Source organism: Chaetura pelagica, unplaced genomic scaffold (genome assembly GCF_000747805.2).
Source record: "Chaetura pelagica isolate M959 unplaced genomic scaffold, ChaPel_1.0 scaffold228, whole genome shotgun sequence".
NCBI classification, from domain to species: Eukaryota; Metazoa; Chordata; class Aves; order Apodiformes; family Apodidae; genus Chaetura; species Chaetura pelagica.
The window spans coordinates 906,600-925,719 of NW_009954225.1; the positions used below are offsets into that span (position 1 = coordinate 906,600).

General features: G+C 37.8%; 1 protein-coding gene across 1 annotated transcript in view; it reads left to right on the top strand.

Annotated features, from left to right (window-relative positions):
- LOC104394006 (small conductance calcium-activated potassium channel protein 2-like) overlaps positions 1 to 19,120 on the top strand; it is a 213,582-nt gene that overhangs the window by 190,754 nt on the left and 3,708 nt on the right. The window contains exons 5-7 of the mRNA XM_010003541.1: positions 11,727 to 11,837; positions 14,830 to 14,957; positions 18,269 to 18,277. Of these exons, the coding sequence (XP_010001843.1) occupies positions 11,727 to 11,837; positions 14,830 to 14,957; positions 18,269 to 18,277 (248 nt within the window). The remainder of the gene's footprint in view (positions 1 to 11,726; positions 11,838 to 14,829; positions 14,958 to 18,268; positions 18,278 to 19,120) is intronic.

Here is a 19,120-nt window from a genome sequence, read left to right on the forward strand (position 1 = left end):
TGATACAATGCAGCAATTGTTAGTCCATGCATATTCAGTAAATGTTTACTAACTTAACTTAATTTCTGGTTTTAATTTTTCTGTATTGCACCATTTGGTAAAAGTTAGGCAGGGAGTAAAGTTATGTATTATTATGTCTGGGAAATGTACAAATGTGTACAGTAAATTAGAAGTTAAAAAACTCTGGACTCTTAACACTTTTATTTGTATCAGCTCCTGCATAAAAGACCCTGTGAATGGGAAGAGCAGAATAAGGATTATATGTACTTTATGTAACAGTAAGATACATACTTGTTTCTGAATTTTTGCCATTGATTACAAGTAATGCAGCTGTAATAACTACGTTTATTAAAGTAGGTGTATTTGGATTATGGGTGAAACCAAACAGTATCAAAGAGTTTTCCCTTTTGAGCAGTTTTTGGCAAAATTTGTGTTTATAAGAATGTATTTTATGTCCAAAGAGTGAAATAAATCAGTAAATTTTTATAATGTTTAATATTTTTTTCCAAATGCTATTGTTAAGCATCTGATAGGTTTCAGGTCTTTGACCATTATTGGGAAAGACTTACAGTGTTGTTGGTTTTTTTTTTCTGGTGGTAGCAAATGCATAGCTCTTTAAATACTCAGTTTGCAGTTTATTGGGAAGGTACAGGCTGAAAGCAAAGGAATGACTCAGAAGGCTTTTCTAAAGGCTGTTGGCTAGGCTCAAATCTGCCATCTTCTGGGATACTTGCCTTTGGTCCTCTGAGCTGGATTTTGATTGCAGAGAGAATAAAACGTGGTCATCAGTGCATTAGTAAAAAAGGAAAACAAATGGTATATAATGTCACAAGGGTGGGTAGAATGGACATAGAACCCTGTTACAAAGCTTTCCTTCTTCAGAGGCAGTGCCTAGAAATGAGAAGCAAATATTTGAAGGTGCGAGTATCAGATAACTGTGTTCACTCAAATTGTTCAGCACTTTTTGGCATTTCGTTGTAAAAAAAACATACAGAAATCTAACACCTTCAAAGCCCTGCAGAAGTGCAATGAGAATATTAGTATTAATACTTATAATCTTTAGGATTCACACTGCTGTTGTGTTTATGCTACTGCAAGTGATAGCAGCATCTGTACTGTTATTTTTAACATCTGTGAGTAGTTTTATGATTTTTTATGATGAAAACAAGATCAAAATAAAAACAGAAACAGATGTAAAATTATTTATGGCAGTTGTTTCCATTGCTTTGGTTAGGAACTAAAGTACTGATTAATAGTACCATTTGCACACATGGCATTTCTTCTTCACAGCTGAAACAAGATTCTGTTTAAAATTAGAATTGGAAAATGTATGGATGATACTCACCTTCATGTCTTTGATTGTTTTTTTATTATTAAACATTATGCAGCTGCTTTGGAAGCATGAAGGCTTTAGCCAGAATCTTATGGTAATGAGCCTGGGACAAGTACCTCCAGAAATAGAAAACATCCTTAACAAAAAAAGCCAGGTAGCTAGCGTGTGATGATAGTTCAAACAACACTGAAAGACTGACCCCTAATTACATTTTTAAGGACATGCACAATGAGGCTTTGGCAAACGTTATCTCTGAGAAGAAAATTATGGAGCAATGGGAGAAAGTCAGATATTGAAATTATGCTTCTGTTTTTATTCTATTATTTTTTTAAAGAATCTGAAATATGAAAAAATTAACATAATAATGAGCATAATCATTCCAGCCTAACCTGCAATATCAAAACACTTACCTCTTGAGTACACCTCTTTAGATCAGCTACATTTCTGAAACTTGTACAGTAATGAAATAATGTTTGTTATGGAAAAGATAAGATCCTAAAAGGACAGACTTACTGATTTGTATTTCAGTAGGAGTGGTTGATGGTCTAATTAAAAGATACACCAGGATAACTGTGTATGTGATTTTAGAAAGTATAATTCCCTAGCATCTAAAGTAGCAATTTGATTAGTGTGATCAATAACAAATACCGAATTTTTGCTTTTAAATAAGGTCCCTGTTAAAAAGGGTGGAAGGGAGAATAAATAGAAATATTTGTGAACACTGAAGTAGTGGCACAGACCATTGAAAAGTTAATACTGGCTTTGCAAAACTGGTGGCCCGTGGAGGACTCCTTCGGTATCTCTGCCCCAATGCAGGGAGATCTCAGGTGCCCTGGCTGGCCTCCTACTTCTGCCTCAGGAATTGCATTCTATGCAATGAAAGTTGGACTGCTCAAGCTGAACCCTGCGTGGTGCTGCAGCCTGGGAAGTAGACTTTATGCAGTCTGCTGATGGCACCAACTTGTGTTGGCTGTTGAAACTGCAGCTGCTGTTATCTTGGTTATTGGCTCAAGTGACATCTTTTAAATTCTGCAAATGCATGCTGCTGGAAAAAAGGAAAAAGTTTGCATAGATTCAGATTATACCAAAAGCCTTGGGAATCAGTAAGACAGCAAAGAAGTTTAATTAATGTTTTGGGGGAAAAAAATATTACAACAAAAAAGAAACCTGTGAACAAAGAAGGCAAATACTGAAAAAAATATGTGCTGTCATCTTGAACAACTTACTTTTAATCTTGCAAACAGTTAAATATGTTTTATTTATGTGAAAATGTGAAATTTTAATTAAAATATTGACACAGTGCAATACAGAGTTGGTGGCATGGGTTAATTCAGAGACACTTTGCAGAAAGGCAAGTGAAGCCAGTACCTCCATTCAGTTACCTTTCAATGCATTTCTAAAGAGATTTCACTAGGCAGCAGTAGCAGACTGCAGACCAGGTGGATGATAAATTGGATAGTGGACGTGTCCTCTACCCTCTGTATATATTAGGTAGGTCTTCAAGTGCATGAGGGGTGGTAGAAGTATGAGTGCTGCCACAGGTACTAGAACAGGATAGAGAGGAGATGGGGAGGCCTACAGCATCTTCACCATGTTACCATACAGCTTGTGAAGAGTTTTGTCTGATCTCTGAAGATGCCATCCATAGTTGTCAATGCATACCCAGGCAGATCTCTGATCCTGGTCAGCAGGCTGAGCTCAGCTACAGGTGGTTCATTTTGTGCTGGTGCTAAGTGAAACTGCTTATACAGGCAGAACTTACACCTCCTTAATGGCTTTCTGGAGCCATTTTACAGTGGTTTGTCAAACTTGCCTTGCTTTATGTGGAGCATAATGAAGTTAGCAAAAAATTAAAGAAGAGAAGTAGAAACTGGTAGAAATAAAGGAAAGGAGTAAGGGTGATAACGTACGGGAAGATGCATTTATTGACTATGTGGTGGGTCATCTTTGCAAGCTTTTTTACCTATCTAAGATGAAAAAAAATGGCAAACGATTAATCTGACTACAAATACGAAGATCTGTTACAAGGTTTGAGAAGTACTCTTTTCCTTTTACATCTAGCATTATAAGATGTGGTAGTTCATTTATTGTATGATGCAAAGCTAAAGGATGCAAATTTTCCTGCATAGCCAACTGCCAACAGTTAGAAGCAGACATACAGGACTAGGTAGATCAAACCTTGCTATAGTAAAATAGATGAGTTACAATTGTCTTGTCACAGGATGCATAGGGTGGTTTGCTATAGCTTGGATGAAGATTGCTTTAAATGAAATAGATGTTATTTCAGTGTCTGCCTTGCTAATGCTGCAAGTGCAGCTTAAATGCATCTGTTACTGAAATAAACTCCAAAGAGATCATTAAATCTATGAAAAAACCAAATAAACTAGGAAACATTTCTGACATTTATATCATAGAGGTGGATAAGATTAGATGTTTCTTTTGGAAAATTTTAAATTAGCATCTTCTAACTGCAGGATTTGAACACCCCAAATGTAGATGAAGAGTTCTTATTAGAATAGTTGCAATGCGCTCGATATATACAATCAGACCTTAGGGATACTAGTTTTTATTTGTCCTAAATCATCAATCAAAAGCAAATCTGATCTGATTTTAAAGTATCTCATGGTGCTGCTTTTAATATCCTTGTGAAAGTCTGCATTTAGTTCAAAAGAATCACAATTTCTTCCCTGTGCATCATGAAAAAAGTGGCAGTAGAGATGTTTCTGAGAATAGAGCATGCTTTATCAAGGGTTAAATTGTGGTATTTGTGCATACATTTTTGTCTCAGACTCAGCATGGTCTTACCAACACGTTATGAAAAGCTTTTCGTACAAGTTGGTGGCATCTCGGGTTCTTGTCTCAGATATATGATAGAATTTGATTCAGTTGGTCCTGAGAGCTTGTTTATAAATATAAGTGACATCAGGATTCAGAATAGGTTGTGTTTATTCCTTCTAACATAATACAGCCTGTCTGGAAAGTGTGTCAAGCAAAACTGTAATACAGAGAAGACATTTAGTAATGCTTGAATTATTAGAGTTGAAACTATTAAAAACTCAGGAGGCTCAGAAATTCTTTAGCTCCTCTACTGTTGTTGTTCCAGCACAACAGATTAACAAAATGGAAACTTTTGTAAGGAATAAACGTAGTTTGGGTTTATTTTATGGCTATGGCTTGTTGGGATGAAATTTCTAACTGAAGTAAAGAAAAAGATATTAGAATTGAGTTGAGAAGCACCAGAGTATGATCCCTGAAGCAGTGGTGGTCAGGCCAGTAATCTGAAATGTGAGAGGGTGGCAGAGGCTCTACCTCCTCCTGAGTAAACAAAATCCCCTCTCCACCAGAATTATTAAAATTAAGGAAAAAACCTCTCTCAGAAGGTCTTCAGTTCATACCAGTCAACCAGAGAAGTTTTTGAAGTGTTAGAGGAATGGGGAACTGTTTCCCACTTTCGTCTAGCTAGAAGTTACAGATGCATTTCAGCAAGTTCAAAGGCAGTCAGTTGCTGGCTGGAATAAACAGCAATTGTCCCATGATGTCTTTGTTTACATAAATATGACCGTAGCTGACAACTGCTACAGCAAAACTTCTGCTTTGTTTTGAAAAAATGCGGCTTGGTTTGGTTTCATCTGCAATAACTTTAGGTTTAATATAGCAAATATAATATATTTTTACACTCGTTCTCATGCAGCTTTTGTATTTACAACACAGATGTTGGACAAGAACATCAACAGTAGCTGTCACCCTGAATTATTTGAGTTGTGTTTCCTGTCAGTATGGAAGGCTGTTAAGCCTGCTTTTTAGTGAAATCAGATTTCACTTCCTTGCTCAGCAAAAATGCTTGTCTTGATCTTCAGGGCTTTTTTAGCTGTTAGGACCACTGAAGGTTTTCTAGGAGCCCAGCCACCAGGGTGCATTCAATTCTTGGGCTTCTCTGAGTTGCTCTCAATTATAGATTCCCCTATAAAGAGAGATTGTATTCATTTTATAAGTCATCATTTTCTCTCTTGTCTCAGAAATGTTTCCCAGTACCCAGCTTACATTACTCAGAAAAGGAGTTTACTTCATCCCTGCTACCACTACTGGTTACTGTGTCTGAGAGTATTAAGCCAATTTCATATTTGTATGGGACGTATAATGCTTTTCATATTTTTTATTTTTGCAACATTGCTAAAAAGCTTACAGACTAATTAGAAGATTCTGCTAATCTGCTGTTGTGTAGATTAGAAGTTTAAATGTAACAATAAAATTCTAACTGTGGCACAGACAAACTCCACTGAAAAAACAGTAGATGGGTGTCACAGTTTGACTCAGGATCGGCAATTAAACCAGCTCAAACCAGGACAGCAGGCAAATACTGAATATATGAAAGTATAAATCATGCAAAACTATTTTAGGTCACCTTTTTTGGCTGAGATGGCATAGCTGTTGTTCTGTTTCTCATCCTATGTTGTTTCAGTGTTGCAAGGTTACACATCTCCCCCAGTAAACAATGACAACTACAAAATCACGTTTATTCAATGCTTTCCCTAGTCTCTGTCTTGTGGATGGATTCCGCCCTCAAGTTTTGAATTGCTTGTTTTGGAGACAGCTTTACTTCAAGCAAGATTTTTTTTTTTTTCTGCCTTTTTTTTTTTCCCCCTTCCCTGTGGTCCTGTAAGTCCAAGTTGTAGAGAGCCAAATGAACAGAGTACTTGTTTAAATTCTTACAGGATTTTCATTTTATACAGAGCAGCAGGAGGAATGTTGTGCCTTTTCTGGTGCAGAGCTAAGTTTCCCACCAGAACCGTATGTCTGCAAAGCGGACCTTCTCTCTCCCTCAGTGGATCCCAAGGGAAATGAGCAAGAAATGTGGCAACTGCCTTCTTTCAGCTGCAGGCAAGTATAGCAGGACATTTTTGTGACAACAGCACTAAAGGCTGCACTTCGCTTCCAGTCCAGTAAATGAAAGCTGCCAGGAGACTTTCAGCTGAGAAATTGATACATGGTGTTGTTCCCTTTCTCACCAACAGCACCCTCCAGGTGTACATTGTGACCTCCACACAGTTGCGGAAGTGGCTCTATACGTTGTTGTAAAGATATTTTGGAACTTCACCAAAGAAAGAACCAAGTGGAAGTGCTGGAGGCATTTACTTAGAGGAGTACAGGTTTTCTCTGCTGAGCAAATGCTGTTCTCAGTGCAGCTTGTCAGCAGATGCTAACTATTCTTTGCCTTAGGTAACCTTTTACTTGAAGAGCTGAAGGCGCCTCTCTTTGGTTATCACTAAAACTGGCCCCTTACCAGAATGTTAGATATAAATGCTATATTTTATTGAAGTTTGAACTCTGCAGTTATACAGTCAGTGTGTATTGCACCGGTATGAACCCTCAGTCTTAGCACTTGTGAGTGGTAGGAAAAGCATGGTCTTGATCCAAACTCCATTGCCTCAACCTCATCAGATATTTTAGACAACATCAGCTTTTTCCCTCCAGCTGCCCTAGCTATATTTGCTGTGTTTTGCCATAATGTAAAATGATCTGTGGTAACTTAAAGTTACTCGGCTTTGATCTGTCAGTTCTGATGATAACAACAGAAAGCTCAGGATGGGCTCCATCAGTGAAGAGGAGGACAGAGAACTGGGATTAGACTGTTGAAGCTATCTCAGCTGGTATAGCATTGGTAAACCACAGCAGGTTCTGAAGGGAGAAAAAAGGCAAAGCCAGGTCTAATATTGTGATGTGTACAGTATAACTGGTTAATACAGACCCACCATTTTTATTCATTGTTATTTATGTTCCTGTAGCCTTTCAGGGCTCTGCACCCTGATCCTATTGATACCAGTACTGTATAAAGACACTAGAAATAAATTGTCCAAATTCTTGAAGTTTGCCATCTCCCTACAGCAAAGACAGTGGGGAACAACATGGCGTTATGTAGGATCAAAACAAGTGATCTTGGCACACTAGAATCTCAAGTACCTTCACAGTTTTACCAGGCTTTGTAGTAGGTAATATCCTAAAAATAAGGGCAGGAATTTGAAAGAAAACTGTATGTTAAATTTGTACCTGTTTCCAGGGAGCTTTTCCTAAATCAAGAGATGATGCAAAGGATTTTATCTGAAAGGGTTTATTAAGAGCTTAAATCCATTGCTTCCAGACTGCCAAGATGAAAGAGCCTGGAGTAAAAACTATTGCAATTGAAGGAAAATGGGAGGGGGAAATATGGGAAGTTATAGAGAAGGGAATAGGTGGATACAGTGCAGAGCAACATAGGGAAAATTACAGGCAAAGAAAATAACCATTGCAATAATTTCTGATCTGATATGGCTAAAAAAGGTATAATCATCTTTGTTAAAACAGATGAAAGGAAGCTTGCAGTAATTCAAAGCTAAGTGCCAAGAGCAGAATCTGTGCAGTTTATTGATGCCTAAGGGCACAGTGAAAGATAATACCAAGTAGTAATTATTTTGTTCTGAAGGGCATGCTTTAGCATTTTGTTCAGTTGCTAAATTTAAAGTATAACTTAAAACACTATGAAGTTAACCTTTTGTCTCTTGCTGTTTTCAAACAGTCTGGGCTTAATGTCAAAAAGCCAGTGCCTGTTGGCTCTTCTTTTTTTTCTCTCATACATAGTCCGTCCTTCCATTCACTTTTCTAAGGAAAATCAGTCATCATTTAGGCTTGTATAACTGAGAAAATAATTAGCTGACTAGTATTTAACAAGTACCTAAGTATATATGTGGGTCAGATACCACATATGCTTCTTTCTGCTGGGCAACTTACTTGTATTCTAGGCATAAAAGAGAGCTTTCATGGACAATGGCTTACCTACATGAGCATTTGAACCTAAGGTGTGATTCTTTGTCATGAATAGAAGCAGCACATTTACAATTCAGGAGATGAAGAATGTCCTAAAATCATTTGCACATACATCAATATGTTTTCATATAGTACAGCAGCTAAACAGATTGACAGTCGAGTTCTATTCAATATAAATTACTGTAAACCTTATGCTTCAAGATTGTATTGCTTAGAAATAAAAGCTTTGCATCACCATCAGAGATCTGATCCTACTGTCTGGTGTTTGTTGCTTTGCCCAACTGAAAGACTGAGGATGTGTCATATGTTGATTTTCAGACTTCTTGCATTTATTGAAGGCTGATACACACCATTTCATATCAAGCAAGAAATACTGTGCATTCAGGATGAGATTCATGTGCTTCGCTTCAGATCCCTGCAAATAGAAAATAGGCATTGCTTAGCTCATTGGTGGATTCCTGGTCTTGATGTTTTAGAAAAGCCCATTTTTAAATCTGTGATCTTTAAAGGGCTGCTTCTGGTTTAACAGCTATGTTTGTTCATCCTGTACATAGTCTCTGGACAACAGAAAAATTCAGGTACATCAACTTTTGAAACTGGTGGTTGCTGGCAAACCCTTGATCATAGAGTACTTGAAAGAAATAAAAATAATGGATGGTTCTGTTACTACCTGTTTCCATCAAATGGCACAAATGAGCAATATAGTAAAACTTTGTCTTTCCCACGTTGCTTACAGTGTATTTGTTGTAATAATTTGTGTCCAGGTTTTTGAACAGCTGAGTAATATTTGTATAAGAAAATACCTGAGCATATGAGTATGAATTGAATTCATTGAATTCATGTTACTGATTTTCCTGTGAGCCAGGACATTCAAAAACATGGCAGGTAGGATGTTAATGATGCTTCCATTTTAAAGTAACTGTGTTGCCTGTAATTTCTGCAATTTGGAGTAACTCTCACTTTATTAGTATTTTTAAAGATCCTGAGATCTCTTGGGAAGCCATATAATAGGGCAGAGCACTGTAACATAAAATACTAATTAGCATCACATACTTTTAGTGGAATTTTGATCTTTTATTTGAAAGCTGTTAGTTGTCTAAAGGATGAACATTTTTTTTTCCTTCAAGGTGCAGTGAAACGTAAGTGTGCAGGTAATGTTTCCATCTTTTGCAGAAATGCTAATAGAGCTTATTTTTGTATCCTGAGATCCTGTGCTAGCCGACAAAGCCAAGAGGGGAAATTTGGGTCTAGAATACCTTGCCATTGCAGTAAGCTCTTTTGGAGATAAGGAAGATAGCTGTGCATATACACCACAGAGGCAGTTGTCACAGCTTGCCATAGGTGACAATGTTCTGCTGCTTCAGGCAGTGTCTTTCCTGGGAGATGTGCAGTTACTGTTTTTACAGGGCTTGGCCCATATAACTGCTGTGCCACTCTGAAAAAGCATGGGAATTAATCACAAAGGCTAGAATAATTTGAGCTCCAACTAAATTCCTTTTTTAAGTCAGCATTCCTCTAGCCTTTTTTGGCAGAGTTGTAAAGTGGGATCTGATATTTCACTCCCCTGGTAACTTGGCATAAACAGCTGTCTTGTGCCACTTTGCTAGAGGTGTCTGTATTAATTATCTCATTCTGTTTCAGCATTCTTGCTGTATGCAGGGAGAACTCAAGTTATGTCATCAACATCTGGCACTAGTTATCCTGACACCCTGGGCCAAAAGATACCTACTTTTGTTTTCATGCTTTTGCTATTGTATGGAGTAGTTTATTTATTTGCCCACAGAGAATTCTTCTGCATATTAGCAGAACCATATTCACAAGAAGGAGACCAAAGGAGAGCTATTTTCTAGACAGGGCAGATGGTAGAGCATCTCCTGCCCACTCATTTCTCAGAAGACTTGATGCATTTCAGAAGTGCCCAGCTTTAAGCTGCATTGTCTATCTTCTTCCTTTTTAACTTAGTGGGATTTGGAGAAGCAAAGGGACTTACAGCCCCATTTTGACTCAGCTTATGGAGAAGTGAGATTTCACAGGGTTGGAGAAGAGGGAACAGCAAAGCTAGAAAGCTCAGTATTGAGAACAGAAGAGAAGCAGGAAATGCAACAAAATCACAGCAGACTCATTTAAGGGACTGTTGAGAGCTGTTGAGGAAAGAAACTTTAATAGGTGAGAACTAATTGCAGAGAATTAGGTGTTTGTGAGGGAACAGATGGATTTCTTGAAATAACCTACCAGGGGAATGGAGAATTAATTAAATGGACATTTTCAGAAAATTTGTTGGGTGTTTGAGTAGGTAAGCTAAGAGAGCAGATTAATTTTTTTTTGAGAACACTGTTGTGAATAAGGGTTTTGAAGGAGTGTATTTATTTTGTAGTCTCTTAAGTGTTTATTAGTGGAGTTTATATTTTGGAAGCTAGATTCAGAGATTTCTGGATTTTCTGGAAAGAGGGAGGCAGTTAGTCACTGGGGAATGAGTGGGGAATGCAGAGAGAGAGTAAATTACTGGGATAAATGCAGGAAGAGTGAAAGAAACCTCTGTGAATGAAAATTTATAAACTTCAGTATGTAACAAGAGTTTGCCTTATACTGGAGGGCATCTGGCAGAGGGGCAGTAACAACTAAATAGGGGTGAACCTGCAAGTTAAACACTGTCTTATATGTTTAATGTTATTTTTGTACTTTTTAAGAAAGAACCTGTAAAGATGTGGATTTTAAAAGAAAAAAGACTAAGGTAGCAAAATTTATTAATAAAGTAAATTAAACCTCTAGTTGTGCATAATAGATGATGCTTCTCATTGGCTCATTTTAGCTTCCTTTCTTTTTTTCCCCCCCCTAAAAATATTAAAATTTGTGATGCTGATAAAGGCATGAGCATTTCAAGAAGATGGGCACCTACTGGATTTGGCCAGTTGCAGACATGCATGTCTGTGTATATACATGCGTATGCATACATATACACAGCACACATTAGAAATATGGTATTTTCTCCAAATTTTGAAGAAACGCTCTTTTGGATGTGTGGTATTTTAAAGGGTAGTAACAGAAGCAGAAATACTGCAGGAAGAGATCATTGAAGGACTCGGAGAACAACAGGGAAGTTATACAAAAGTGACTAAATAGTAAATATATTATTATTTTAGGCCCTACAGAAAATCCTAATAAACTTTTAATTTTTGTATGCTGAATACTTATCTAGTCTTATTTCCTCTTTAGCAATTGCTGTAACCTTGAGACAATTGTTAAGAACAAGAGATTCTGCATTAACTTACTAATATTCTGGGTTTTTAAAATGTTTTTATCACCCCATTTGTTTATACACTAGAAATGGAATGTGTTCAAATTTTCAACCTCTGCAGGAAAAAAAAAAAAAAGCAGAACCTTTAAATTATGCTGCTCACTAATTATTTTGATGCCTTGACAGTTTACCAGCCTGTAATTAATGAGTTTCCATAATACTCTGAACTGAAATAGCTGTAAGTGTGTTCTCTGTGTTTATCAGCGATGCCCACCATACTTCTACAGCAAAGGAGACGCTTTTGCTAAAAACTGCAAAATGCAGTAGTAACATCATGGGGGTTTGTTTTATTGTTTTCAGGGTGCTGGGTGCACTGCACTGGTGGTAGCTGTGGTGGCAAGGAAGTTAGAACTTACCAAAGCTGAAAAACATGTGCATAATTTCATGATGGACACACAGCTAACTAAAAGAGTAAGTCACCTTTTATGTTCACAACTGCAAAAGGGAATGTATGTTGAATTATTTCTGCATTTGTTTTAAGTAGTCTCCTGCTCCATTCTCCTACTGAACATTTAATGGGTGGAATTTTGCGATGAGGAGGCATTGAATACCCTGAGTTTTTCTCTAATTTAGAATGATAGAATCTTAGAATGGTAAAGGTTGGAAGGGACCTTGAAGATCATCAGATTCCAACCTCCCTGCCATGAGCAAGGACATCTCATACTAGACCAGGCTGCACAAAGCCATATCCAGCCTGAATTTGAGTATCTCCAGAGATGGGCTATCCACAACCTCCCTGGGCAAACTATTCCAGTGCCTTACTACCCTCATGGTGAAGAATTTCTTCCTAATATCTAAAGCTAAATCTCCCCTCTTTCAGCTTAAAACCAGTACCCTTTGTCCTATCACTGCCCTCTCTAGTGAAAAGTCCCTCCCCAGCTTTTCTGTAGCCCCTTTCAAGTACTGGAAGGAGCCTTCTCCAGGCTTAGTAGCCGCAACTCTCTCAGCCTGTCTTCCTTGCAGAGGTGCTCCAGCCCTTTGATCATCTTGGTGGTCCTTCTCTGGATCCTCTCCAACAGCTCCATATCTTTCCTGTGCTGAGGGCATCAGAACTGTACCCAGTATTCCAGATGGGATCTGACTAGAGCAGAGTAGAGGGGCAGAATCCCCTCCCTGGCCCTGCTGGCCACTCTTCTTTTGATGCAGGCCAGGACACAACTGGCTCTCTGGGCTCCAGCACACACTGGTGGCTGATGTTGAGCTTCTCATCTACTACCACCCCCAAGTCCTTCTCCTCAGGACTGCTGACAATCCATTGTCCCCCCAGCCTGTATTTGTGCCTGGAGTTGTGCCAATCCAGGTCAGGAATTTAGAGCAACTGAGACTTCTCACCATTTTTTTTGAGGATTTGAATACTCTTCTATAGAGTGTCTTTGCAGCTGGAAGATAACTGGTATAACTATGGAAGGTAACTTGTATAACAGTTAAATGCTGTGACATGAAGGACTATTGTATGATTCTAAAAAACTTTCTCATTCAGTGAATGGGAAAAATATATACATTTTCATAGGTAAAATAGATTAAATTACTGATATATACAAGAATTTGAAGCTATGAGAGATGTTCTTAATAAAAAGACATATTCATAGTTTATGAATGAGACAGTATTTGCAATTGCTTTGTCTACTTAACACAGGTTTCAGTTAGTGATACTCAGTACTGGAGTGCCTTGAAAAATGTTTGCAGCTAACTGTGATCTTAGAAGGTACTATTTTTTAAAGAACCTGTAGAGATCATTACAACTCATAAGAAATATTTTAAATTTTTCTTATTAAAGATAATTTAAATGACAGTGACATCTTGAAAAATGAAAGAATGCAGAAAAAAAGGGCAATATTAATGCTTTCTTAAAATAAAACAGGTCAGTGTTGATTGAACATGTACATGGGTAGGAACTACATAACCCTCTCAACTTGTTTAATCTTTGTTATTGCTATAAAACAAAAAAATGTTATTGTTATGTAGCAGCTTGTCACCATTAATAACCTGTATGCCCCTATGCTGGTCACCACTAAAAGCCTGTATCTCTGCTGTGTAGTCATAGTGGAGAAAGATTAAGGAAGAGTGAGAAGGCAGTTCTTACCCAGGTATAAAGTGTGTCTGACTTGAAGTGTCTATCTGAGCTTATTGATACTATACCACAGAAAATAATTTGTCCTTTCTTAACCCACAGGCACTTAACTAGTTAATCTGACAGTTGGGCTTATAATGTCTTTCAGGAGGGAAAAAAAAATTGTGAAGATTGGACAGATTTTATGTCTGGTATTAATTTGTGCCTTTTGAAGTTTATTTTATTCAGCTATCCTTCATATAAATCTGAATATCAGTGTAATACTGTATCCAAGTGGTGCTTTGGTAGCTTCAAACTCATGAAACAAAGCACATGAAAAGCAAACCAAGCAAATACATCTGAAATGCACATTACAAATTGGTTAGGCAATACTAGAGAGGTTTCCTCACACCCTGAAGATGGCCATACCTCGTGGAAGTGCAAAGACTAGACAGTGGTTGTGAAGAGGTCTCTAAAATGTTGTTGTTCTTCCACCAAAGTAAAGGCCAAGGTTCTCCAACACTTCTGCAGGTACAAGGCTGTACCTAGAGATCGACTGAGCTCTGATGCTGCAGTGACTGGCATGATAAAAAGTTGGAGGGAGAGAAAATAAAGATTATTAATAAGGACAGTTTTTGTTTGCAAGTAACCTGGTCATTCTGTCATTAATCAGCATTGCACTGAAATTCTTTGTCTGATGTTTTAAAGCATTCTTGAAACTTTTGGAGGGCCCAAGAAGGAACTGTAGGTACTCTTACCTTTAACACTTTATGGAAATCCTCATTTTAAAAAAAAATTCAAAGCACTTATGAAGTATAACACTGGCCAAATTAATTTACAAGGTATTTTTTCATCTCCTTGGGGAAGGCTACAAAAGAAAAAAGGAATGAAAATATGAACAAAAAAAATTAAGTATGTTCAAACAGCTCTGGAAATTTAAAAGACTTGTTAAATTGCTAAAAGAATTAAGAGGTACTAAGCAAGAAAGAGATTAATTTTAGGATCCTATTAAATACATTTATTTAATTACCATATATATAATGCATTAGTATTTCCTCACTGTAATTTATATTGCATAAGCACCACATGGTGCTAACTCTTTAAAGAAGGACAAATTATTCCTTGGTGCAAAGAGAGCTTGTCCTGATATCACATTTATAAGTAAAAAGGAAATGGCTCAGCAGTTCTGTTGGTCCAGTTACTGCTTTCTGTCCTCAGCTTCTTGATGTGCCCACATCCCAGCTAGGCTAGGTCTTAAAAGATTTAGAAAGAGTTTATACCAGAAAAGAAGAAAAAAAAAAAAAAGACATAATGTTACTTTTGTCAGCCTGGTGTTTTTCTTTTATTAAACAGGTGAAAAATGCAGCAGCCAATGTACTCAGGGAAACATGGTTAATTTATAAAAACACAAAGCTGGTTAAAAAGATAGACCATGCAAAAGTAAGGAAACATCAACGCAAATTCTTGCAAGCTATTCATCAGTAAGTACTATTTTGCTTTCATTTTCCTTTCCAGGTGTTTTCTCTCTTAGTTTCTCTCTCCCTCTTAGTCACTTTCAGTCCCTGTGTCCCATCCTGCCCCTTCCCTTCTCTCTGCCCCTCCCTTCTCTGGCCCTACAGAGAAAAATACTTCCCTTGAGGTTGCCTTTATAGAGTAAGTCAAATATAAGGTTTTACTGTATCACCTGTATGCAAAAAAAAAAAAAGTTTCCCATGCTTCTTGAACCATCTATGACTTTGTCTTTTGCCACAGAAACCATCCTTTTTTGTTACATATTTGCTTACAGGTAGTAAGATAGAATCTAAAAGTTTAATTTGTAGATTTTAAAATCAGAATTATGTGATTTCAGAGAGCCAATGAGTATGTATGTAGTGTTTAATGGAAAGAATACTCAAGGGTCATTGTGAAGCCCAACAGTAGTTAGTTGGCTCTCTCTATTATATATTCTCAGTGCATAAAATCAGATGTTGGTATGTCAGCTGTGACCCTTGACAACTGTTCTGAAAAAAGAATATATGCCAACAGTCGTTGTGTGACCTTTAAGCACCTCTGGCATGATTCTGATGAGTTCTACCCCTTTACTGAATTCTTAAGGAGTTCAAAACAAGCCTGACAACTGTAACTAGTAGTAGGATTAAGCTGAATGCCATAATATTGCTAGACTATAAATGTTTGTCTAAAATAAAGCACATCAAAATCAGCAGAATTGCACAGTGATTCAATTAGTCTTCCTTGGACTAAATGGGAGGCGAAAAAAAAAAAGACACTTTTGTCCCCAGAAACCACATATTATTCCAGATAAATGGTCAGGATCCATGCCATGATTTGTCTGCTTTATTTATCCCCATCCAGCATGAGGCAACCATTTGTACAGCCTATGAAATTAGTTTCCATAACATACTGGGAAGATGTAGATAAATTAAGTAAGCTTCATTTCAAACTGATGTTTGGTAACTTTTGAGTGTGAGTCTGTCTGTGTCTGAGCCAGCCTGTGAGGAGATGTAAGAAAAGCATCCATAGTGAAGAGAACATGTATATCTTGCACAAAAGACAGGAGGGAAAGGCTGGGTTATCATATTTCCTATTAGTAAATTTAGACTCACTGTTAATTTTTTTCTGTTTCATAAAGTAATAGATAGCTAAGCTTAAGGTATGAAATTTTCTATAAATCTGATTACTTATTAGAATTAGCAAACTTGCAGGATTGAATGTTACCATAGAAATATTGTAGAAATACCTGAGGGTATAAAAAGATTACAAAATTTTAATATTAATATAAGGAGTTTATTTTCCCAGTTTGATCATCCTATTAGCTTAAAGGTGGAGAGGAGTGCCAGGGGCTCTAGGGTAGAGGATGTCATGTCCTGTGCATCCTTTGCTAGACTTGAATGCTAGATTGCAAAAGTTAATCCTTAGGATTTTAACTTTGCTATTTATTTTGTGTATGTGTTTTGGAGTGTGTGTGTCTCTGTGCACATACTGAGAGAATAATCTAAAAAGCACAGCTCAATCTGCAGTTTTGTATATCATTCAAGCCCAGAAAAGCATCATGGAATAAAAAATGTTGTTCTGCAACCTGCCTTAAATGTTCATTGAGCAGGTGGTGTGAAGAAGGTGGCAGCAGAAATTTTTTTTCTTTCCCAGCCACACTTTGAACAGCTATCTTTATAATGTATTTCACTCTATAATTTTGCATGCCAGTCCCAAAACTTTCGCATTTAAGGGGAAGGAAGGAAGGAAGGAAGGAAGGAAGGAAGGAAGGAAGGGAGGGAGGGGAAGGAGGGAAGGAAGGAGGGAAGGAAGGAGGGAAGGAAGGAGGGAAGGAAGGAGGGAAGGAAGGAGGGAAGGAAGGAGGGAAGGAAGGAGGGAAGGAAGGAGGGAAGGAAGGAGGGAAGGAAGGAGGGAAGGAAGGAGGGAAGGAAGGAGGGAAGGAAGGAGGGAAGGAAGGAGGGAAGGAAGGAGGGAAGGAAGGAGGGAAGGAAGGAGGGAAGGAAGGAGGGAAGGAAGGAAGGAAGGAAGGAAGGAAGGAAGGAAGGAAGGAAGGAAGGAAGGAAGGAAGGAAGGAAGGAAGGAAGGAAGGAAGGAAGGAAGGAAGGAAGGAAGGAAGGAAGGAAGGAAGGAAGGAAGGAAGGAAGGAAGGAAGGAAGGAAGGAAGGAAGGAAGGAAGGAAGGAAGGAAGGAAGGAAGGAAGGAAGGAAGGAAGGAAGGAAGGAAGGAAGGAAGGAAGGAAGGAAGGAAGGAAGGAAGGAAGGAAGGAGGGAAGGAAGGAGGGAAGGAAGGAGGGAAGGAAGGAGGGAAGGAAGGAGGGAAGGAAGGAGGGAAGGAAGGAGGGAAGGAAGGAGGGAAGGAAGGAGGGAAGGAAGGAGGGAAGGAAGGAGGGAAGGAAGGAAGGAAGGAAGGAAGGAAGGAAGGAAGGAAGGAAGGAAGGAAGGAAGGAAGGAAGGAAGGAAGGAAGGAAGGAAGGAAGGAAGGAAGGAAGAAAGAAAGAAAGAAAGAAAGAAAGGAAGAAAGGAAGAAAGGAAGAAAGAAAGAAAGAAAGAAAGAAAGAAAGAAAGAAAGAAAGAAAGAAAGAAAGAAAGAAAGAAAGAAAGAAAGAAAGAAAGAAAGAAAGAAAGAAAGAAAGAAAGAAAGAAAGAAAGAAAGAAAGAAAGAAAGAAAGAAGATAATTTTCTTCCAGCTGCAGCAGACTTGATGGGTGCAAATTATTTTTTCTCTCTTTGTATCTGTAAACCTTTCTCAAGTAACTCTTGGTAGTATATCTCTCTTCTCCATTGTTCTGGATTCATAGGTCTTTATTGATCCCTCTCCTTCACCTGTGCAACCATTTCGCTGGAGACAGAAACAGAGGAGTGAAGTGTCAGGGCCAGTTTTATACAAGAAACCAGGGCAAATCATCATAACAGTCTCAAACTCACGGTCACAGCTCTAAAACTGCCTTCAGCTTGTCTGGGACTGTCTCAGTTCTCATGCATATTAAAAAAGATGAAGGTGAATGATACCCTAAATGATACTATTATAATTAAAGGCATCACAAAAGGCATTTTATGTATTGTACAAATAAGAAAATCCACATGTGATAATCAATAGAAGGGTTTAAAGCTATTGTAGGTTCCTTCATCATGAATGCAGGTGAGTTAGACTCCACCTCAGGCAGTTAGATTCAAAGAAGTAGCAACTCTGTAGTACTTCCCACTTACTGAATTGAGCCCACTGTGCTCACTTGGTTGTTTTAGTGTATTTTACAGTTTGTTTTCTTTTGTTTTGTCTTTTTATTTCAACAAAATGAAAATAGAGCTCGGAAGTAAGTTGTATGAGCTATTCCTTTCTAAGTTTGCAGAATTTACCACTGTCTGCATGCAAAAAAAAGAGTCTTTATTTGTCAACTTCAGTAGTCTGATTGCTGCCATGGAAACGTGAACCAGAATCATGATCTTTTGCTGTGATAAGTGAAGTTCATAAAATCAAGATATTTCATATTTTCTCTTAATAAATTTAAGAATGAAAGCCTGACAGTTTTCTTTAAATCTGACTGCTGCAGCTAAAAACTTGCCATTACCTAGAGATACATTTTTACAGTCTGTGATAGTTACCGGGTTCGTTACCGTGAGGAATTATGTTGCTGTCAGCTGGTACTTCTGTTGGGACAATAACAATAGATTTCTTGGAATTTTAAAATTTAAATACTACCTGTCTAACAGATGAGTCAATGAATCTTAAGAAAAGCAGAAAACACATATTCAGCAGGTTTTTTGAGAAGTGCTCACCAAAACAGTAGCATTATCATTCTCTACTGAAATCATTACATACTTACCTCTGAGTAATTATTCTGTTCTGAGACTGTAACGATACAACTCCATACTTTGGCGACTTCTCCATATTTTTTGCTTTAGAATAGCTCCAGCTCATAGCCTCTGAAAGCATCATTCCTACAGTCTTCTGTGGAAATTTATATTATGCTCTGAAGGAAGCCTCCAGGGGAAGAAGAGCATATGACATTCCAGTTACAAGCCACTGAAGTATCAATTTTATGTGAGCAATGGATTTCTGCCTTAACAGAGGTTTTTCTATGCATTTTAGAAGATATTTCACTTTCCTTCTCTCATGGCTGTTAGCCTAGATATGAAAAGAAATGCTCAGTAACTAA